We start from the raw sequence: 22,452 nt of genomic DNA, 5'->3' as shown, positions 1-22,452 counted from the left end.
GGTGAGAACTTCCTGCTCCTTTTGACATTTTGGAAGTGTATTAAAAGCTGGTTTCGCATGGTGGGCTCTTGGAGATGCTGATGGACGACCTTATCCCTGTCCTGTCCCTCTGTTTGCAGTCTTAATAGAATTTTTAATAATATTTTAATCCATATAACTTTAATGTTTTAATATTTTAATTGATTTTTTAACTTGTTTTATAATCTTGCATGCTGCCCAGAGTCACTTGAAGACCACCCTGAAGTTTTAATGGTTCAGGATGCAGCAGTTGAGTAGTAATGGGCTTGTCCATTTGACACCTTAGCTCTGCAAACTGTGCTGGTAGTAAGTGAGCTTTTATGTGTGATTCAGGGTAGTGGTTGTTATCTATAAAGGCCTATCTGGCATATTGCCTGTTTATTTGAGGGGCCATCTGTTTCCATTATTTTTACCCCATCTAGGATTCCAAGACTGTGCTCTGGGATTCCTTGATTAAACAATGTCATCTATTAGGACCCAGGAAGCACAACTTCCGTTTAGTGGCACTTGCCATATGAAATGAGGTTCCTCTGTAATCTGTTGGCTCCTACCCTGACAGTATTCTGGAAGGCCTTGAAATCTGGCTGTAAAATGCTCAGCTATGTATTTGATAAAACATGGGGTCAAAAGCATGATTCTTTCTATTGTGGAAAAAGTACAAAAAGACAACTTCCTTTCCATACAATGCATGGGAGCCAGATGAAGGAAACATTTGAATCTAGTGAAACTTAAACGGTGTTGTATATAAGTGAGTTTCACAACTAGACCAGAGTTACCCAACCTTTCTGACTTTGCGCTCCAGCCAGCAGAGAAGAGATGGTTCTATGTGAGCTGCGAAGAAAAGCATGTGCACATAGCTCCATTTGCACGAAATTAGTGTGCAAATGGTGCATGCACATGCACACTTGTTTGCTGCTAGGTGAATGGATATGCTCACCCACCATTTCCATAGCCTGGTTCTGAACGGCTCAAGACCTGGTAGTGGGTGGTTCAGGACTCCTGAACTAGACTACCCTTGTAAATATTTGGTTCAGTGTAGCCCAGCAGAAATATTCTAATAACCTGGAACAGCTTTCAAAGTCTTCCAGAAGATGCAGCTGCTATAACACATAGAAGAGATGCTTCTAGCATTTCATTCTACTATTATGGCCATTCAAATTATAGTCATTCTCTAAGATGAAATTAAACTGTTGAATCCTGCTAATTAAGTAAGATTTATCTAAATTCTAAAGAGTCATCCCCATTGATCACAGAAAAGAAGACATTAAAATTAGTTGAAATAGAAAGTATATGTAAAGAAATGGTCTTTTTTAAGGTTGATTTTCATTAATGGAAGCCAGATAAGATTGCTGATTATATTGTATGTGTCTTCAGCCTTTCAAGGCTTTAGACAGCTTTGAATAAATATCTTATAATTTCATCCAGCAACATCATGCTAGTGGAAGGAGTTTTGTGGAAGAAAAATCAACCACTGCTTCTGTGCTCTAAGACAACTTGTAGATATTCTAAACAGTGAAAGAGAGCAGATGATTCTGTGTTTGAGCATTGAAAGGGCTATTGATCATTAGTACACTGATTTATTTGGACAATTAATTCACACTTGATCATAAAGTTTTCCCATAGCTTGGGGATAAACAACATTTTAGGACCAAATTTAGGACTTTGGACTTTGATTGTTCACCAAGAAAGTGAAACCAAAGCAAAAATTCAATTTGTCTTCATTTTATTCCACTATAAATTAGACTTTAATTGTCTGGAGAAGGAATAAGCACCTGCCTGATTTTCTCTTTTACCCATTAATCTTAGCTATGTTGTATGGCAGTATTAGAATAAGTCAACATTAAACAATTTGCAATTCTCTTTTAAATATTAACTGCCCCCAAACAGTGAGAACCATCTTTTCTCCCACTTTCCATACTACAGTATAGGACACATAATCTCTAGGATTAATATCACCTAAATCCAGGAACACTTTTGTAGACATAAGAACAAAACACCTCTGGGCCATGGTAAAATGAACTAGAAAAAAAAGAGAAGAAAAAATCCAGTTTATAAAAAAAGGGGGGGGGCACCGCAATTATTTTCAAGTCTGTATGGAAAATCTAAGGTTATAGAAAAACATTTTAGCATTTTAGCATTTTAAGTGCCTTTCTCTGTCATTTCCTATATATAATTCTTTTTTTCAATTCTTTCAATTCAATTTAAATCAAGCACACTATCAAAGGCCTGGGCAAAATGATACATGCAAACTATCTGGGTAATAGAAATTGTAAGCGCCCTCTCCCCTTTGCAAAGCCAACCAGCTTCCTGAATTATTTGTTTACTTATTTACTGTGATATATATGCTGCTCTAATCCAGATTAATTGGATGTCAAAGACAAGGAAGTAGAAGAGATGACAGTTTGGGAGTAAATGGAAGAAATCTTAGAGCAAATGCATTCAAACATGGATAAAAGCCATTTGGAATAATATGTTCTGACAGTGTATGCAGCAAGAAGAGTATAGTTCTGTTTCCATTGTATCTCCATGAAATAGGCCAATGTTGCTGTTTTATTCTTTGCAGCACCTTCTTCACTAGGATGCTGTACAGGAAAAGCTGGAGCCATCAGTAGCTCACTGTGAACAGTTTGCAACATTCATAATTGATAGCAATAGCAGTTAGACTTATATACCACTTCATAGGGCTTTCAGCCCTCTCTAAGCGGTTTACAGAGTCAGCATATTGCCCCCAACAACAATCTGGGTCCTCATTTTACCCACCTCGGAAGGATGGAAGGCTGAGTCAACCCTGAGCTGGTGAGATTTGAACAGCTGAACTGCAGTCAGCTGAAGTAGCCTGTAGTGCTGCATTTAACCACTGCGCCACCTCGGCTCTACTCATATATACACCTTTACCTGGATTGTATTGTTGGGATAGAATATGTTAGTATGGCCAAAACAGCCTCTTGCCTTTTTTTTTTTTTTGTAGTTTGTAGATCTCAAAGATGCAAGTGTTATCGGGTACTATAACAGGTTACCCGATACTTGTTCATATATTGTTAGGTTCCCTGCACCAGGACTCAACAGTTAACCTTAGTTCTCTAATTTCACATAATTTAATTTGGCTGCTAGGCTTGGACCCAGTTGAAGTGTCTCAAATATATGAAATAGTGTTGTGCAGCTATATAACAAACTATCACAAACCATAATAAAAGATACTTTAGACAGCTGATTGCTCTCTTATGATACACACAGTTTAAACCCATGCTTTCTGGCTTTCCTATATTTCATACAACTTTGCCCTGTAATTCATTGTCTTCAAGCTAAGCAATTGTTGGTTGTTGATAGATCTGATATCTTTGCTGTGAGAAGTACTGGTTCTCATTGGTTGAGTAAACTGGCTAATGGAGACCTGGTTGTACGGTCCTTCCTTGTAGAAGAGACTGCATTGCTTCCTACCTAAAGGAATCAATGATAAAGTCTTTTTTTAAAATAAAGTTTGATTTGTAAATGTTGGGGTATCTGAAACTGGTTTAAAATGTAGGAGCATTTCCCAGTGATTAAGAGGGAAAGAGTTAGCCTTACATCTATAAACACCTAAGGAAACCCAATATCTGGATCATTTTCCTTTATGGATGTCAGAGTTTTGGCAGTGTGACTATTATTATGAGATAAACCCAGAGCAAGACAAAGCACACCACACACAGGACCCTTTACGCAATTAATAGTGGTTTATATATACTTATATACAGATATACACATGGTAGATAAATTCCTTACCACTCAGCTATGGACACAAGGAGAGAAATGAGATACGTGACAAGAGAGAAATGCCTTCTAATGACCACCTATACATAGACATATCTTAAAGGAGTAAATGCCTTGTGTGGCCTCACCAGAGTTTTAAATAGGTTATACCATATTGCTGAAACATCCTCATTGCATCACCTTACAAATTACAGTTTACAGTTTTACATCAGCTGGCAGCTATTAAATCTTCAGTACCTGACAATGGATGACCAAGGCCAGAAACTGGATGAGTTAGTCTGTTCTGCTAATTGAAGAATCTGGCAATGTTTTGCTTGGGGATAATTGTTTACAGAAAGTGCTTCTGAGAAATACTGTTGGCAACCAGGCTATTGGTCTACAATGTCTCACATAGTTTCATTGTTTCTACTGTTCTATTCAGTATTTCCATGAATCAATTGATATTTTAGAATAGGGTGAAACATATTTTAGGCAGAAAGGTAATCTATGTTGGTACTATTACAGATCATTGGCTTGTTACTTTAAGTTTACATCCTATTGCACAGAATGGGGAAACCACAAAACCACAATATTCCAAGGTCCCACTAGAGGTATTTTGCTCACGGTATCCTTCAAATTAGAGCCATACCTGAGTTATCATGCAACGTTTTGAGATTTTATAAAATTATTGTGTATATTAAGACATGTTTATATTTCAGATCCATTTATTTTTGATCACTTGTACAAACTGTTAAGCTGCGTAGCTGAACATTCACAGCTGCTAACCAAACTCTGATGTAGCACCTCAACATCAGAGACATTGGGATACAATTAAACTGATAGTCCCTTATGTTCCCTGCAGCTGCTCAACATTCTTTTTAATTCCAATTTCAAGAAAATCATTCTTAAATTTTAACAGGCAACTTATAGGAGCAAATAGGCACCCTTAAAAATGTTTTCCCTTGCCATCTGTTCAAGACTTCCAACAACTACAATGAGCAAGGGAGACACTTATTTAATTTCTTTATAATGTTCTTGATGTTGTATTGCTGCTCTTTTAGAGCACTTTTCAGTGCTGAATTTCATTATAGTAAAACATTCTTAGAGGAACCCATTTGGCTCTATTATACCTAAGGATGGTTCCTTTAATCCCTTTCCCCCTTTACACACACATTACACAAAGTAAAGTATTCCAGCAAAAAAACCCACAATTTCATCTTATATTTCTGATATAATATTCTGGACTAATGCTATATTACAGAACTAGATGATTATTTTTATCCTACTTTCTATCCAGAGGGAATTTAGGGTAATTGTTAGTAACAAACAATTTAACAGTTTGAATCTTATTTTTAAAACGATTAAAATAAACTATTGATTAATTCAAAGTGAAAAGGTCTGATACAAACAAAAAGCTAGATTTCTGGCCTAGAAACTGAAAGAAGGGGGGGTAGGTGTGTTCCACAGCTGGAGGTAAGCCAATATTTAAGTTGAGAGCAATACAGGAGAAGATTCATATTTGTGATTACTCTCTTTATATATTGCAAAATGATTTCAGGAAGGCTTATTGTATAGATCAACGGTTCACCGACAAAATCGCAAAGCGCTTATCCGCGCTGACATAAACGCGGAGGGCAAATCCGCGCCATCTGAAGTGCTAAGGAAAAAGGCGACCCTAGCGCGATGACATAACCGCGGAGGGCAAATCCGCGCCTTCCGAAGCGCTCAGCACCCTAAATCTAACCCTAACCCTAACCTTAACCCTAAACCTAACCCTAACCTAACCCTAAACCTAACCCTAAACCTAACCCTAACCTAACCCTAAACCTAACCCTAAACTTAACCCTAAACCTAAATCTAAACCAAACCCCTAAACCTAATCCTAACCCTTACCTTAATTTAAATCGGCTTTCTGTAGCCGCGCTGTTTTAAAGAGCCCTTCTGTCGCCACGCTGTTGTCACCGCGGTGATGACGTCGCGGTTTTAGCGACGCGGTTTTGTCGCTGCTATTTTGACGAGTGCGGTTTTGTCGGGCCACGTAGATCAACATATTGCAGCCCCACATAAAACAAATTTGCCTGTAATATCATGGGTATTTTCTTACATTGAAACCTTAATGCAAATATCACGAATAATTATCTTGTATTTTAAAATGAAGACTTACATATAATTTAAACTTCATATTGAAATTATTGTGTTCTGCTCAATTTTGTTAAACTTTATTTTTTATTGCTGTCAGGATTGTTGTATTCTAAAATGTTGACTCTGTGAGTTACACTTTTGAAGAAAAAATTGTATACACTTTTTAAAAAAGATACATTGATCTCAGCTAAATTGATCCAGTTAAAACAGATATTCCCAAGTTCTAGATAGTTATTATGATTACTATAGTGAAGTCCATCATTATAAAAAAAGGTGCAGTGAAAAACAGAAACATATTTAGAAAGAAAAAGAAATGGTTCTCTCAGCAACTTTCAGTGCCATCGCCCATGGTGTCCTTTGGTATCAGGTGTTGGGAGTGGGTGGCACCATATTATGGTTGTTCTCCTACTTCCTCCATGGCCCATGGCCCATAGGAGAGACGAAATCAAGGCCACAAGCTGTTAATCATGAGAATAACCTGTAATTAACCTCATGTACCCATCATGTCCTGTTCTATGGAAATCAGTTTTCACAGTCGCAATGTCCACCCTTCAGCTGTGCTGCATATATGAAAGAAACATATAAAAACATGGAACTGTTGTTAAAAGCACATCTAATACACAAGGTGCAATTGGAATAACTGTAGAGATCTAAAAGTAGTGTCTCTGCTGCTGAGTATGCAGCACAGATATACCATGTGCAATAGAACCTCTGATCATGATCATAATGTGTTCCATAACTTTGGCCGCAAGCCAATTTGGTCATGACCCAAACCTAATTTTGGAAATTTGGCGCTTACAAAAAAATGGTGCAGAAGGGGAAATCGGCTGCCAAAAAAAAATTGTGAATTTTTTGGTCAGAACAGAAGTGTTGTGACCAGAGGTTCTACTGTACTGTTGTTACGTATGTACAATAAATGGGACAGCCATGTAAGAGAGTCTCATTACATTAAAAAGAAATAACCAGTCTCAAAAGAATTGGTTTCAGAACAGAAAACCTGTTGACTCAACAATAGTATTTTTGCCTCTGCTTCACATAAAATTCAGACTGATGAAATTGTTTGTGAAAATGATGAACAAGAAAGATGAAGTTTTGGGACAGATGTTTCTAAGAATAACTGATACCAAGATTAAGGAAGGCATTTTTGTTGGCCCACAGCTCAGATACAAACATTAATGACAAGCAATTCAAAGATATGTTAGCGGAGCCAGAGAAAAATCTCCTGGAAAGCTTTCAAGGGTGTCGTTGACAATTTTCTATAGAGAACCAAATTATTACAAACAATAGTCAGCTGGTTGACAAATAGTACAAGAACATGAAGTGCAACATATCCCTGAAGCAGAGGTGGGTTCCTACCAGTTCGCACCTATTTGGTAGAACCGGTTCATCAAATCTACCGAACCGGTTAGAAGAGGTTCCACCAGTGGACCCGGAAAGCAGGCCACACCTACAGAAGAGGTTCCAAACTTTTTTGAAACCCACCACTGGTCCTTGGATATGATTATTCTACACTATCATGCTCATATTTTTAAAACTCAGTGCCTCTGTGAAAGGTAAGGATGACTACTGCATTTGTGGTGCAATCAGAACATTGCGTGTGTTGAAGTTGTTTTAACGCAAACCAAAGATGCCGTTTAAAAAACAAGTTTACATACATATTCTTATGCAGGCCAGTGCGGTGTGTGAGGTAATTTAAGGTGGTTCTGACAAGTGTCGTCGGCATCTTCATATCCGGTCACATGGGTGGCAAGCCAACTCCCATCCAGTCACATGAGTGGCAAGCACTCCCACAAAGGAAGCCACACCCACAGAGTAGGTTCAAACAATTTTGAAACCCACCACTGCCCTGGAGATTCATTTTCCTGCATTCACATTTGGACTTTCCCCCAGAAAATCTAAGTGTAGTCAGGATGAACATGATTAAAGTTTTCACCCGGACATTGCCACAATGGAAAAACTGTATCAGGGCAACTGGAATCCATTAATGCTGGCTGACTATTGTTAGACACTGCAGTGAGATACATTGGATATTGAGTACAAACAAAAATCAGCAGCATTTGAGACCTGTTGAACTCATGCACTATGTAGGAAGCAGCATACCAGAACATGTGATTAAATACTGTACATTATAGTTCTTAAAAGTTAATTTCATATTTCTCAAGTTCTTATGTAATACAGTTATTCTGAAATTATATTTCTGTTCAGTTTTAAGGCATTGATCATCATAATCATAAGTTTTTCAGGAAATAAAAAAAATGAAAATAATTATTGTCCAGTAAAACCCAAGTTCATTCAGGGTTCCTCGTTTCAGTCTGAATTACCTATATCTGTTCTTGACAACTTAAGCTTTGTATTTAAAGAGCAAAAGTATGTGTAAAGTGAACATACTGATAATTAAATAGGTTGATTGTTTGATTTAGAAAATACAATATGTACAGTATGAAGTTCAACAATCCAAAATGCCACACCTGCTGAGTTAAAGAAAGTATTGGAATAGAACCAGTTCAGTCTTTAAGGCCAAACACATTTACTTTAAAGTAATTTAATTTTAAATCAATATAGCTTCTTTAATACAGGCATGCATGGAGTCTATAAGCTACCCAAACATAGCTGGATAAAACAATCTGTAAAAAATCAAGTTACTAAAATAGTTTTAATTTTATTTATAGTTCTAAAATAATTTCAATTACACTTATAACTTCCTGATGACCGAAGCAAGCACGACAACCTACTGTACATGTCCACCATTACAGAATTGCACTTGCCATTAGCATACTCTTAAATCCATTATATTTTTTATACCTAAGATGTATTTTCTGTTATAGACATGCAATTCTGCCAGATTTATTAGTTATACATGGAATTAACTGATGCCGACTAGTGCTAATTATACCCCAAAACCATAAGGATTTTTTGATACATTAAACAATGATGATTTATATATGATTTACATATATGTATAAGGAGAATATAATTTCATTTCTAGTATTTCCTTCCTACCAGTATGAATGCATTTACAGATCAATGCATAAAAGACATTGCATACTAGAGTCATCTCAGAAATTATATTATTAGTAGAAAATTAAATACTGAATTAATTTGCCCTCTCTCATATCATACACTTCTAGAACATGTTTATCTGTACATGCATTTCTCACTTCTGTCATGAAAGTTAAAACAGCATGTGAAGAGTTTAGTAGAAGTATTTTCTATCGGGGTTTTGAGGTGTCTGGATACCTGCCAAAAAGAATTCCCATAAAGTATATTTATGACATCATGATTCAAATAGGGAACACTGTGATCAAGCGCCATTTATAACATGCAGCTCTATTATGAATTTTACTGTATTGAATTTTGTACTCAATTAACCAAAATTGTTGAATTTCTCTGATGCAAAGATCTCTTTAAATAGGAATTCTCCATAGAATATTTATCATTTTAAAGTGTTTGGTATTAGGTATTTATTTTGTGTTCTTTGTTCAGATTTATTTAAGTAACACAATATATAATTGTTAAAAGTACACAGCCCCTTGAATAATTCTATACATCACAGATAGAGTCTGTGTTCACGCAAAATGATAAATTATAAACTGATAAATCACATTTTAGCTCAGAATATATTGGAACAGAATATTACGGAAGCCATGTTCTCTAGTATGTTTATGCTTCAGTATGCTGTATAAAGTCATAAAATTGAATTAAATAAGGATCAACTCAAGCACAGGTAAGTGTGCCTGGACACAGCTGTATCCATATAACCCAAGGGATATTATTTTTTTCCTTTTATCCTTTTATTTATCTCTTTTTCATCTATCATTTTTATTGTAAAATCAAAATATGCTTGCTCTGTGGTTGATCCCACAGCATTTATGTAAACTCAGTATCTTTTAATCCAAATTCCAAAAGGAAATCCATTAATGGGATGTTTCTGAAGGAAATCCATCTTTTTAACTTTCAATAAGCCTCACTATCCAAATTGGCTAGATAGTACTTCTTTTTCCTTGCTTTGTCTAAATTAATAAAGCCTTTTTCTGAATCAAAGAATGTAACCCAGCAAAATATAAGGCCAGAAATACAACTGCAGCAATAAAACATGTTCAAAACTATAAATTTCAGTACATTAATACATTAAAATATAACACAGCTAAAAACACACCATACTTCAATATAAAAAATATTAGTTTAAATATTAAAATATTAGTTTAAGAATGGATCTATATACAATGCTAGTGTATGTAGGAATCTCAATATAATATGTATGTATGTATGTATGTATGTATGTATGTATGTATGTATATAAACTGAGAGAACTTCAAACTGAGAGATGGGCAGCATATAAATTTAGTAAATAAAAATAAAAAACACTATACTTTATGTCTCAGCCCTACAACTAAAGTTACAGTTCCCTCGGGAATTTTGAAAGGGAGACTTCATTTGCTCTTTCTAATATCTTTGAGGTCTATTAATACCTACATAAAGACTACTAGCCATTTTTTCATGAAGTCTCAGTTGTGCAAGTAGAACAGGGGTGTTCACCTGGCAGCCTGCGGGCTGGATGCATCACGCACAGGCCATGCCTATTCCAGCTCCAGGAAGGGAAAAAACATCGCAAAAGTCATGTGACAGCAACGTGAAGTTGTGAGTTTCACATCTGTGATGTAGAAGCTGCTATGTCCTTTCTCCTTTCCTCATCTCTTCTTGCAGATGCTACCCTGTCTATGAAATAGTTATGTCAAAGTTTTCTGGCACTAGTAAGGGAATCTTATTTGCATCCTGGGAATTTGAGACTCAGCTGAAGACAGATTTGTAAACGTTCCAGTGTTTTTGCTTTTTTAAACAGTCATTGTTCTCTGGAAGTTTTCAAATGGCCATCATTTAACTATTCAGTGTAATTTTATTATCAGTGCACCTTCTACTCATACTGTTTTCTAATATGTGGGAAGTTCAGTTAATGAATTCTAGAAATACTTACTCTACCCTTCACGTAGGAAAATACTTCATGAGATTTTCATCTTCATTAAACCACCCCCAAACAATGACTGATTAAAGGTTTCAGGCAGAGATGGAAATCTTTATATCCCATTTTTAGATAACTGAAGATGCCAAGGATTTAACATGGCGTTCATGCAAGGCATCTCATTTATCAGTTTGTACATGTGCAGAGTGTCCTCCCCCTCTTTAATGTAAGTTTACATAAAGAGAAGTTGAAAGCCGAAGTTATGGATACTCAAACCAGCTCCAACCATCCCGAAACCATATTCCTTTATTTTATTTTCTGTTTCCCCATCTTTTCCTCTGTAGCTCATTCTTTCTTACTTACAGCCCTTTCTTTATTCATTATAGAAGAGTTTTGCTGAGATGGTACCATAGTAACTAGCAGGGGGTAAGAGTGATGGAGAACGGGAGGAAAGAAGGCCTGGATAAGGCTTGTTAGAGCGCCCCCTATCTGCGCTCGCCCTGCGCGCTCCGAACGAGCAGCAAATGGCTCTGGATTTGCGTGCTCCTTTGTGTGAGCACAGTCGGAGCAAAGCAGCGGCAGCGCACGCCGAATCTCTCCTGTCTACCCTGCTCTTCGAGACGTGGATCAGCCGTTCCAGAACCGGATCTCTGCCTCGCCTCATCCCGCATCACCTCGACGGGAGCTTTAATCCCCTTTCTTTACTCTTCGAGGTAGAGAGCCGTTTGCAGAAATAAAGAGGTTGCAAAGAAAGGGGAGCGGGAGAGCAGAAGAGGAACAAGCAAAGCCAGCCCAAGAGGCAGACGGAAAAGAGCGCAAAAAGCGCCGAACTCTCCCAAGGCAGGCGCGGAGAGACCTGCCGCCTGGGCTCTGCCAAGTGGCGTGGGAGGGGAGACCAGAACTTGAAGTTACCTGCCCTGCCCTAGGAGAAAAGCCGGGGCTTTGACTGCCCCTTTCGCAGCCCTCGGCAGACGGGAACGGAGCTTTTCGGAAGAGTTTTGCTCCCCCTCTTTCTTCTGCTTCCAAAGCGTAAACGGATGTGAGGCAGGGAAGGTGCTTCTTTTGCTTCTTCTAAACTCGGGGCGCCTCAGCCTTTGGAGGAGGGGGGACGTTTTGCTTTTGCTTGAGTATAAGCACAAAGAGTGAAGCCGAGGAGTTTGCTTGATGTTTTAGGGCAATGGACGTAAGATTTTATTCGCCACCGCCACCAGCACCACCTCAGTCGGGCGCCGCTCCTGATACCCCCTGTCTGGGACCTTCTCCTTGCTTGGACCCCTACTACTGCAACAAGGTGATTTTGCGTTTTCTCTCTACAACACCCCCTCTTACCCCGTTCCCCGGGAAGCTGGGCGGTTGGGCAGATGGCTGAGTCTCGAAAGAGAAGACCTCAGGCTCGGCAGGTTGCGCATTTGAGCGAAACCCTCAAAGAAAAGCGTCAACGCCGTTTGGCTGGCGCGCCTCTATTTTAAAGGGAGATGGAAAAGCTAAGCGCTTCCTTTCTGCTCCTGTCTTTATATTGTGGGCGACCTATTGCTGGGGTGGGGGGTGAGGCGGGGAGGCGTGTGGACGCGTTGCAAAAGTAATCGCCTTCTCTTCATTTCTTGCACTGTTAGCTTGAGTGCTTCTAAAATATAATCCGGGTGAGGGGGGGGGTGATGGGCAGATGATTGTGGAGGAAGTATTGCCCGTCTCTGAGTTCTGGCCCTTACTCGTAAGTTCCACAGCAGTGGAACGAAGCATCCTTAAGAGGAAATAACTCTAGGATCTGAAGTTGAAAGTCTCTGCTAAGTCGTACTTCTGTATATCGTACAAGGTTTGCAGGGAGGGGGGGGGATAAATTCATCGCCCAAATAAGCACTTCTCAGGTCTGCTTTCAGTCACCGAGGCAAGAATGACAAAGCATTTGGTTCGGGTGTCACATCTTAGCAAAGAGTTTGATGAAAAGGGAATTGGAGTTTCAAAAATCAGAAGAGTTGAAGTCTTTGCATTGAAGGTCCGGAGCACTTAGTTCAGAATTAAAAGGCATTTATCATCCTCCTTTATAAATGCAATAACAAACTCAAACACAAAACCCTTTTTCTTTCTGTTATGTGGGCTGCTGGATAGAGTTGAAGGAATTGTCAGGGCAGCAGGAAAGCAAGTCTAAAGTTCTGTCGAGGTCATGGTATCTCTATCTACTCAGGAGTAAGTCTTTCTTGGCACTTAATTCCAAGTTGCTACTAATAGAACTGAATCTTAAGGCTTTCTTTGTGCAGTCCTTCTTTGTATTTAATATTTATGTCCAAAAATAAAAGCCAGAATCATATACTGCTTTCCACATAAGTTCTTCCTTTGGTTAATTTTACCTAGTTGCTCTTTTATGAATAACATGAATTTCCACCTTGACCCCTCTGATCCCCATGGGCCTCAGAGGAAAACATTGGTCAGCTTTCACAATCAGTACTTGAAATGCACTTCATAAAGCAAGAGAACAAGTATTGGCAATAGGATTTATTTAATCCTGGATGTCAGTTGGGCTTTGTTTAAGAGCTTGTGGAACATTGGTGCTTCTGCAAGCATTATCAGATGTATTTGTGCCTGTACTTATATGCCTGACCAATGCTAGGTTTTTCTCTGGTTTTAATTGTTTATAAAGATATAGGTGATCAAGATTCTACAGAAAGGCAGTACGTTTATTTACTGAAAAGGATGGATGGGGAGGAGGAATCTACTGTTAAGTGTTATCTCCCAGCTTTGGTGCATGCATGTATTTCAAGATTTTCAGATATGCTATGCGAAATATGACAAATTCTGATTTATGCTTGTTTTACAAATATATGATGTTGCAGTTCTATCATTAAACTCTTCAGCCTTCAGGAAATCTCTAGCATGCGCTCATGGGTCAGTCATGTTGTGTACCATTCATTTCTATCCCTGATGATAACAAGAGACTTATTTTATCCCTTTGATTTTATAAAGTGAAATCTGGACAGCAGTGACACAAGAGATACCATAGACAGCCTTGTGTTTTGTGATTTAATGTAGAATGTGGTTCTTGATTAAGATCAAATAAAACTCTTCCTGTAAAAGTTTTCTCTAGGTGTGCTACTCTGGAAAAGAAATGATAGCAGGACTACTCTCCTCCCCCATATGCAAAGCTGTTTCTGTGCTCAGGTTCTTTAAGTACACAGTAATGATAATTATAAAACTACTTTCACCTTGTGACTTATCACTGTTATCTTTTATGCTGAGTGGTAAGCTTTCCATGCTCAGAAAAAAGAAGTATTAAGTAGAATTAATGACTTAAGTACCAAAGGGCCTGAAGAAACCATTTGGCAGTGAAAACTGGAAGTTATTAAATCTACCAGTGATTTAAAGCTTCAGAAAGAAGGTAATGACTTGAATACATATTTTGCCCATCATACTCAGGATGGTGGTCCAGATTTAATTTAAAAGTTAAATGCTTTGGAAAATCAGGAATTAAGTTGATATATGAAATCATTTTCTAATTAAGGATTTTAAATTATTTTGGGTGGATACATTTAAAAATCCTTTGCATGCATCCTTTCATTTTCTCTTCCCAATCAACTTTTTATATTAATTATTAGAAATGCTCATAAAAATGAACAAACTTTTTCTTTGACTGTGCATTCTATTTAACCCAATCAAGACAGACAATAGATGTCAAAAATACTACATTCCCATCCTTTTAAAACTCAGAAGTGACATGCTAGGAATGTTTCTCATAAGGCAACATTCTTTAAGCAATAGATATCTCTGTCAACCTGCTATGCCAATGACCATTGATTATCCTAAATGAACTTAGGATAGCTTTGCTGCCTGGGCCCCTATGAGGCATGTGTTGACTGAGAATCTAATTTTCCTGCATTCTCCTAGTCTCAGTCAATCTAGCTGATTACAGTTGTAATAAAGTCTAAACTTTTTCTCTTGTTTCTCCTGGCTGCAGAAATGCACATAATTTAGTCATTTTCTATTACTGCTGCTGGAATTTTTTTTTTCTGTAATGTTGCATCCCCTTAAACAACTTTGATGAATGCAAATAAAAAGGCCAACTTGTATCCTAGAATGCTAGAAACATTTTTATTGCAGGGGGAAAATATTTGAATCAGCGGAATTTTGACAGGCGCTTGTAAGCATCTACATTCACAATTTCTTTTATCTGTACTGATTATAGAAGGTAAGGTAAATATTAATTTGATTTGGTTATTGGCATTAGAGTTGCTTTTATGTTAGAATAATTCCATTTATGTTAGTGGAGTTGTTCTACAGTGTGGGTGAAAAATAAATACATCTAAACATGTCAGAAATATTGCCAGGTAATCAGCATAACTTTTATTAGTGGTTTTAGCAAACATGCCCTTTGCATAATATTAAATACATTGTACATAATCTAAGAACCAATATTATCTAGACTTGTGTCTGTTATACTGGTTATAAAGAATTAGGCTTCATAACTGTTTTACATACTACAAAATATTATAGGGAGTTTTTTTTAATTTTCTTTTCTGTTAGCTATCTTTGTTTCAAAAGATTATAAAGGCACTATCTTTAAAATGATGACTTAAACAGTTTAATTGGCAATTGCTGTGTTTTCGCTTGCAGTATAACGTGCTTTGAACATACTGTCTCAGATCAGGTTTCTTTCTCCAGCTAAACTCAGAGGGAGAAAAGTGAAAGAACAATGCAAACAATGTTAGTTATGGCAACTGTGTGAGGTATCCTTTATACAAATAGAGAGAATGGTGGCTGTATATAGGTCAGTCTTTGAAATAATATAGTGAAACTCATAGGCCAGGCAGACAAATTTAGACTTAAGGTATTATGGTTCATCTCTGAAACTTAGAGGAGAGTTGGTAACCCTCTAACCAGGAGATACATGAACAATGGCATTTTTGGAAAATATTTTGTGGTACATGCACATTTCCTAGTTTTTTGCTTTTTAAAGATGTCCTGTTTTCAGTTTAAATATATTTCCATAAAAATCTATTCTTAACCTTTCTAGCCACAGTTTTGATAAATTCTGGTGTGAAAAGATTTTTGCTTATGATTTTGTCACTTGCCATTATTTCCAACATTGCTGATATATGAAGCATTTGATTTAATATAAGTCTGTTTTGACATAATAATATCCAAATCCATAATTTGGATAATAAGAGGCATGCTGACTTATGCCAGGAATGTTCTCTATTGCTTCCAGTAGTTAGCCTGGCTTTTCTGCAATCTCTTCCTTAAAAGTAAAAGCCCACAGCTAATATACAGTTAACTTGTCAGTATAGTGAAAAAAAGCCAAGCTGATAAGTGTATGAAAGAGGGAGAACATATCCTAAACAAACAAGGAAGCAGTTAACACATAGTACATGTATAAACCACATTTTATAACTTTCAGATTACTGTTTGAGAACAAATTTATAATAGAGCTTTATTATTCTTTTACAAGATTATTTTCTACTATCAGCTAAATGATTTTTGAAAGGTAAGTATTAGTTTTCTAATGTTGACATTGTAAATACCCAAAACGAAATTGCAGATGTTGCTGTTTACAAGTTGTCCCAAAAATGCATTTATTACAAGCATAATTCCCCTTGCCTGATGCTTAATTTGCTCAACTTTATTACTTTTATTGAAATAGTTAAATTATTGTATTTATTTGAGGAGTTCTAAAATATTTTTTTTTATTTTGAGATATTTCAGCTCTGTGTAAAAGAGGATGCATAAATTCAAATAAATATTGTATTATTTCTGTTTTTACTGCCTAAAATGATACCTCGGAAGAGGATATTATACATTTTTTTTAAAAAAAATATTTTTGTTTATTAAAAGTTTCTATGTACTTCAATGTTTTTACTGCTGGGTTGATACTGAACTGTAAAAAGTGTAATATTTTAATACACTTTGTTGAAGTTAGTAAATTTGTTGTTTCTTTTCAGTTGTTTCTTTTCAGTGTGGTTTCCAAAATATCATTGCTTTACATTTGCTTCAAAAATATATAACTTATACTATTATAAAGCTAAATTGTCTTATTTCTTGACATAACTGTAACACAGACATAACAGCAACAACAACAACAATAATAATAATTGCACAACATATGTACAATGAAATTGGTTGAGGTCCCTCAGTGCATCCCCTCAACACAATACAACTAACAATGAAAACAAAAAGAAAAGAAATATTCCTAACCCAATAAATCACATTAACAAACGCCCAGTCCCATTTTACCAGTGTGAACATGTTACACGTTGCCTGTGAGGTCAAAACCTTTCATAACATTTCACTATGTAACATTTGTATATTTTGTATTATTAATATACAAATTGAATATATCATTTTATAGAGAAGCCTTACCTTTCATATGAGAGAGAAAGGAACTTAACTAAAATAATGTGACATATACATAACATTTCAAAACAGTTTTCTTTGTAATCATGAATATGCTGAATCAATTGATTAATTATTATCATATAGTTAATATGAACTGATAAACATACACACATTGGAAGTAAATCCCACTGAATTCAGTAGGACTTAAGTCTGTGTAAGTATGGTAATTATTTAGTATCAATTGATTATAATTATTATCAATTGACAATGTTTTCCTTAATCCTACGAAAATCCAAATATATCAGAATAATGTCTACATTTATTAATCTAAATGTGCATAATTATATTTCAACTAATTTCACATAAAACACTATGTTTTTGCTCAGGTTGGATAAAAATAAGGAAATTAGTCATAAAATAGATAATATGAGAAATAGTTTAGATGGGGTTGAAGATGAGAATTGGCTTTAAAAAAATACATCTGGGGCATACCTATGTGAAAACTTTGGATTTCGTCCTCAACTCTCTGAATCATTAAGAATAATAAAATAGAACAGTTTTCCAACTTGGTTTAGGATGAAGCTCCTAGAATTTGAAGCCTCCTACTGAATCATGTGACTCACTGCACTGAGAAGATATAACCCACCACTGATTCAAAAGCATGTAAAAATCCAAGTAGAAAAAGAGGAACCACCTTTGGTGGGAAGGTAACAGTGTTCCGTGCACTTTCGGTGTTTAGTCATGCTGGCCACATGACCATGGAGACGTCTTCGGACAATGCTGGCTCTTCGGCATTAAAGCAGAGATGAGCACTGCCCCTAGAGTCAGGAATGACTAGCACATATGTGCGAGGGGAACCTTTACCTTTAGTAATTTTTCATTGGGATCAGAAAATCAGGTTCTCGATGTAAATACCAATAATATCAGTTTCTTTGTTGCCCATGATTTTAATATGAATGAGATTTTTCTGGGTACAATTTTATTTTATTTTTTGTCATATTTGGTAACATTTATGTTTCTGTTTTTATAACTGTTTTTTTCCAACTTTTTTTTCTTCTGGTTTCTTTTGTGTCATCAAAAGTCTTGAAATAGTTCTATGTCAGTGAATGAATAAAATTTATTGCCTCTTTTCCGTGTTTGAGTCAAATATTGGGTCAAATACAGAACAGTTCACTTAGTGACCGTTCAAAGTTACAATGGCACTGAAAAAAAATGACAGTTGCAGTGTCCTGGGATCGTGATCACCTTTTGTAAACTTCTGACAAGCAAAGTCAATGAGAAAGTCAGATTCACTTAACAACTATGTTGCTAATTTAACAACTGCAGTGATCCACTTAACAATTGTGACAAGAAAGGTTGTAAAACTGGGCAAAATTCACTTAATGTCTCGCTTAGAAACATAAATTTTTGGCTCAATCGTGGTTGTAATTCGAGGACTACCTGTACATATTACATATTCTCTGGCTTTGAAGAATATCACTCATCTTTAAACTGCTATATTTGTCTGGTTTCTTCTGATTGTAGTTAAGGTCTGAGTGTGGTGTAGCTAAAGTTCAAATCCAATTCCAGTTCACTGAATAACTTTATGCCAGTCTCAAACAATGCAAACCCTAGGAAAGTTGTAGGAAAATGGAGAAAGAAGTATATGCGTAATGCCTTGAGTTCCTGGATAAAAGCTGAGAATTTTTTTACAAAAATTAAGGCACTATTAATTTTTTCTTCTGCACAGTTTGAATTCTCAGTTCTATAGATTTTAGTGATTGATTAATTAATTAGGCTGATAGAGGGATTTTAAAAGAGGATATTCTGATTAAATAATAACTTCCTTTGGTGTATCTTGTTCGAATTGTCTGTATGTATATATTTCCTAAAGTTGATTTTATTAGGTTTTTAAAATTGTTTTTCATTTAAAAATGGGAAAGAATATGTCAGATATTGAGGTTTAGATATGCAGTATAAATTAATTGGTTTACTCTTTCTTTTCCTGTTTTGCTAATTTGTCCATAGTTCATAATCTTGACTACTCCTATCATTCTAGTTTGCCCATGCTACCAGATTTTTTTGTCTGCATATAAGCCAGTGTAATAAAAAGATTAATAATATCTGTGTTCTTTGAAATACTCTATGGAGAGTATTGGAAAATTGATTAGGGAATGTTAACAGTTGTGTAACAAACCTACAGATATAAATATCTTCTTTATTTTGTTTTCATGCAATTTAACTGAAGTGGTTGATCTTTTGAAATCATGATTGGCCATGGTAATAGAATAAATAAGAAACAACTAAGCTCAGTCAAAATAAGATGAAGATACTGCTTATATTTGATTGATATGGCCAGTAAAGTGGTGTTCAGTTCATTCTGGGCTGCTAAAGATTAAGCTGGCAATTAAGATGTGCATTTGGATCCAAAATTTTCAAAAAAGACATGGCTGACCTTGGTTTAGAGTAGCTTAGGATGCTAAAGCCAATTTTGATCTTGTCTGGATCAAAACAAATAGTTACAATTATTGGTAGAGGTATTCTGTTAGCCTATGATTTAATCTAATAATTTGTAACACATGGTTCTGTTTTTAAAATATTGAAAACCTTCTGGTAATCTATAACAGATTATCAATTTAAACGAAAAGTTCATTATTTTTCACTATTTTGTCACATTCTCCTGCTGCTAAATCATTTGAGTTCCATCCAGGAGTGGGTTCCAGCTGCCACTACTGCTGGTTTGCTCATGGGTGTGCTGCATGCGCAGTGCAATAAGAATTGTTCTGCACATGCACAGAAGCGAAAAACAAGATGATGGCGCCTATGGTGCTGCCCAGAGAACCGGTTCAGGAGTGTGGCAGGCCTGGGTTGCTGCCGGTTCCAGCTACCCAGGCCACCAAACCACTATTGGTTCAGCCGAAACAGTCCCAAGCGGTAGGAACCCACCACTGGTCCCATCTCAAATATTTACAGTCATTCAAAGAGTTACCTAAAGAGAATCCGTGTCCATATTTACTTATGTGGGCTCAAGGATAATTATGTAAGATCTTCCTCCAAGCGTAGTCTAGAAATTCCAAATAGTGGTAATCAAGTGAGTCTCCCCAACATGGTCATTATAATCCATGATGCACAATCAATCAAAATGCCGTCTTGGACACATATTTTGTGAGCAATACTTTGAAGATCTTGTTACTCCACTGTGCTACTTTTGTTTTATCTTCATTGTTTTTAATTTAGCTATAGTCAGAGCACTTCCATTATTAGATGGTGTAAATGTCAATCAAATAAAATATACTGTACACATAATTAAATGGTTTTTCAAGTATTTGCCACATTATTATTGCACTGCATAGATTGCTCTCTGCTTCTTATTTTTTCAATCATTTTTCCATTGTTTGTTGCATCATTATTTATTAAGCTTATTTCAATCCCTTCTTTAATTAATTGCTTAACAGTTTTATTTTCTCCCTCCCATCTTCATGTTAGCACCATAAGCCTTTTTGCAGACTTTTGACCACCTTCTGATTCTTAGCCTATATTTCATTATGGCCATTGGTTGTCAGTTCTTAATTCCCAGCTAGCATGACTATATGTGAGAATCTTCACTGTGATGTCTTCTGTTTCCTGGACAAATTTCTTCTTCCACATACAACAATTTTCCACATTTCTTTCCCTCACGTTTTCAGTTGCGAACATGTTTCTAAAACAAAGATCTTGGGGGGGGGAGAATCTATGGAAAAAGCATCTTTGATCTTGGGAAAAATGACTTCTAATTCATCACTACTGTAAACACAAGAGAGAAAGTCCAGGTTTTGGACTGTTACTGCGTAGTAGTCCTGCAGTTGTGGAACAGCCTCTTTACAAGTAAAAATAGCCTCACCTCTGTTTGAGTTTATGGAAAACATTAAAATGGAACCCTTTCGGAAGGCTTTATTAAACAATGCCTCAAAATATATTATGAATATATTATTTTCTTTGGGTTTTACTTTTGAGAATTTACTGTTTGATTTATGTTTGTATTTAGTATGATATTCTGCCTTTTATAAGCAATAAAAGTTATGTAATTAGGTTAGTATTAAAATTTAATCAATAAAATTAAATATTTAATTGTTATTTTAGTTCTTATCTGTCAGCTCCTTTGCCTATGCAGCTTTCGGCCTCTAAGCATCTTATTCTTTATATTTGCTAACAATATAGCTTATTAAGCTGAACTGTTTGTTTGTTTATCACATAGATCACACAAATCCATTATGTTCAAACATTAGACTTCACCAAGTTTTTTCAAGACCTACTATGTTTTGGGAACCTGGATGAGATGTTAACTCAAGGCTTACTGTTTCCTCTGCATTCTTACTTAGAGAATGTTTGGTATTTAAAACATTTTTTAAAAAAACATTCCCTTATGTTGGAATGCGGGCTGGGATTCTAATCTCTTTCATCAGCAGAATAATTATCGGAAAACAGAACAGAACCAATTTGGGCTTGAGGGGAGAAGCCATCTAACGAAATATTAAGTTAATGTGCCAGAACTAGCTAGGGACTTTAAAGGAAAAAAAATCCATATAAGATATTGAAAATGTGTTCTCCAATGGGAAAGGAAATTGCCAAGCTTTCCATAGTAAGAGTCCTTTCTTCCCAGTCATGTGACCCAGGGCAAAACAGGTTTTAAGTATTGGAAAGAATTCCAGAAGCTATGTTTTGTTTCCTTTCTCTAATCTCTCATCATTGAAGTTTGGCTTATTTTTATTTTCACCACACTATGTGCACAGGGATTGAAAATGGTGCCAAAAGAACTTTTCTTTAATAGCTCTAATGTCAATTTGATTTTTCTTATTACACTATATGAAAAAGGTAATATCTTCAGTCTCTACAAAGAACTCTGACTGATATCTGCTTCAAATGCAAATAATATTGTGTCATCCTTTTATGCCTGCTTCTAATAATATTTATTTTATGTCTTTATTATTTTTTTAATAAATAACTCAAGGTGGTGAACATACATAATATCCTTCTTAATTCTATTTTTTTCTACAACAACAATCCCGTGATGTGGGTTGGGCTGAAAGGAAATGACTGGCCCAAGGTTACCCAGCTGGCTTTCATGACCAACAGAGTCTCAGAATCTTCTGGTTTCTAGGCCATCACCTTGACTGCTGTAACAAACCAGCTGTCCAGTGATACCTTTGCATTTCATTGAACATCTACCTTTGCACCTCTGTCTAAGTCATACATTTAGGAGTAGCAGCAAATAAATGTCATGTGGTAACAACTGTTTTGGTGCAGATCATATCAGAGTTTTGGCACAGCAG

At 36.1% G+C, this 22,452-nt stretch overlaps 1 protein-coding gene across 1 annotated transcript in view; it reads left to right on the top strand.

The window, feature by feature from the left end:
• Positions 1-11,390: 11,390 nt before the first annotated feature.
• Positions 11,391-22,452, top strand: part of TOX (thymocyte selection associated high mobility group box) — a 217,146-nt gene continuing 206,084 nt past the window's right edge. The window contains exon 1 of the mRNA XM_032222439.1: positions 11,391-12,134. Coding sequence (XP_032078330.1) covers positions 12,021-12,134 — 114 coding nt within the window. The 5' untranslated portion in view covers positions 11,391-12,020. The remainder of the gene's footprint in view (positions 12,135-22,452) is intronic.

Source organism: Thamnophis elegans, chromosome 8 (assembly GCF_009769535.1).
Source record: "Thamnophis elegans isolate rThaEle1 chromosome 8, rThaEle1.pri, whole genome shotgun sequence".
In the NCBI taxonomy this organism is placed as follows: domain Eukaryota; kingdom Metazoa; phylum Chordata; class Lepidosauria; order Squamata; family Colubridae; genus Thamnophis; species Thamnophis elegans.
Note: the sequence above shows the minus strand (reverse complement) of the source record. Positions and strands in the feature narration are given on the sequence as shown.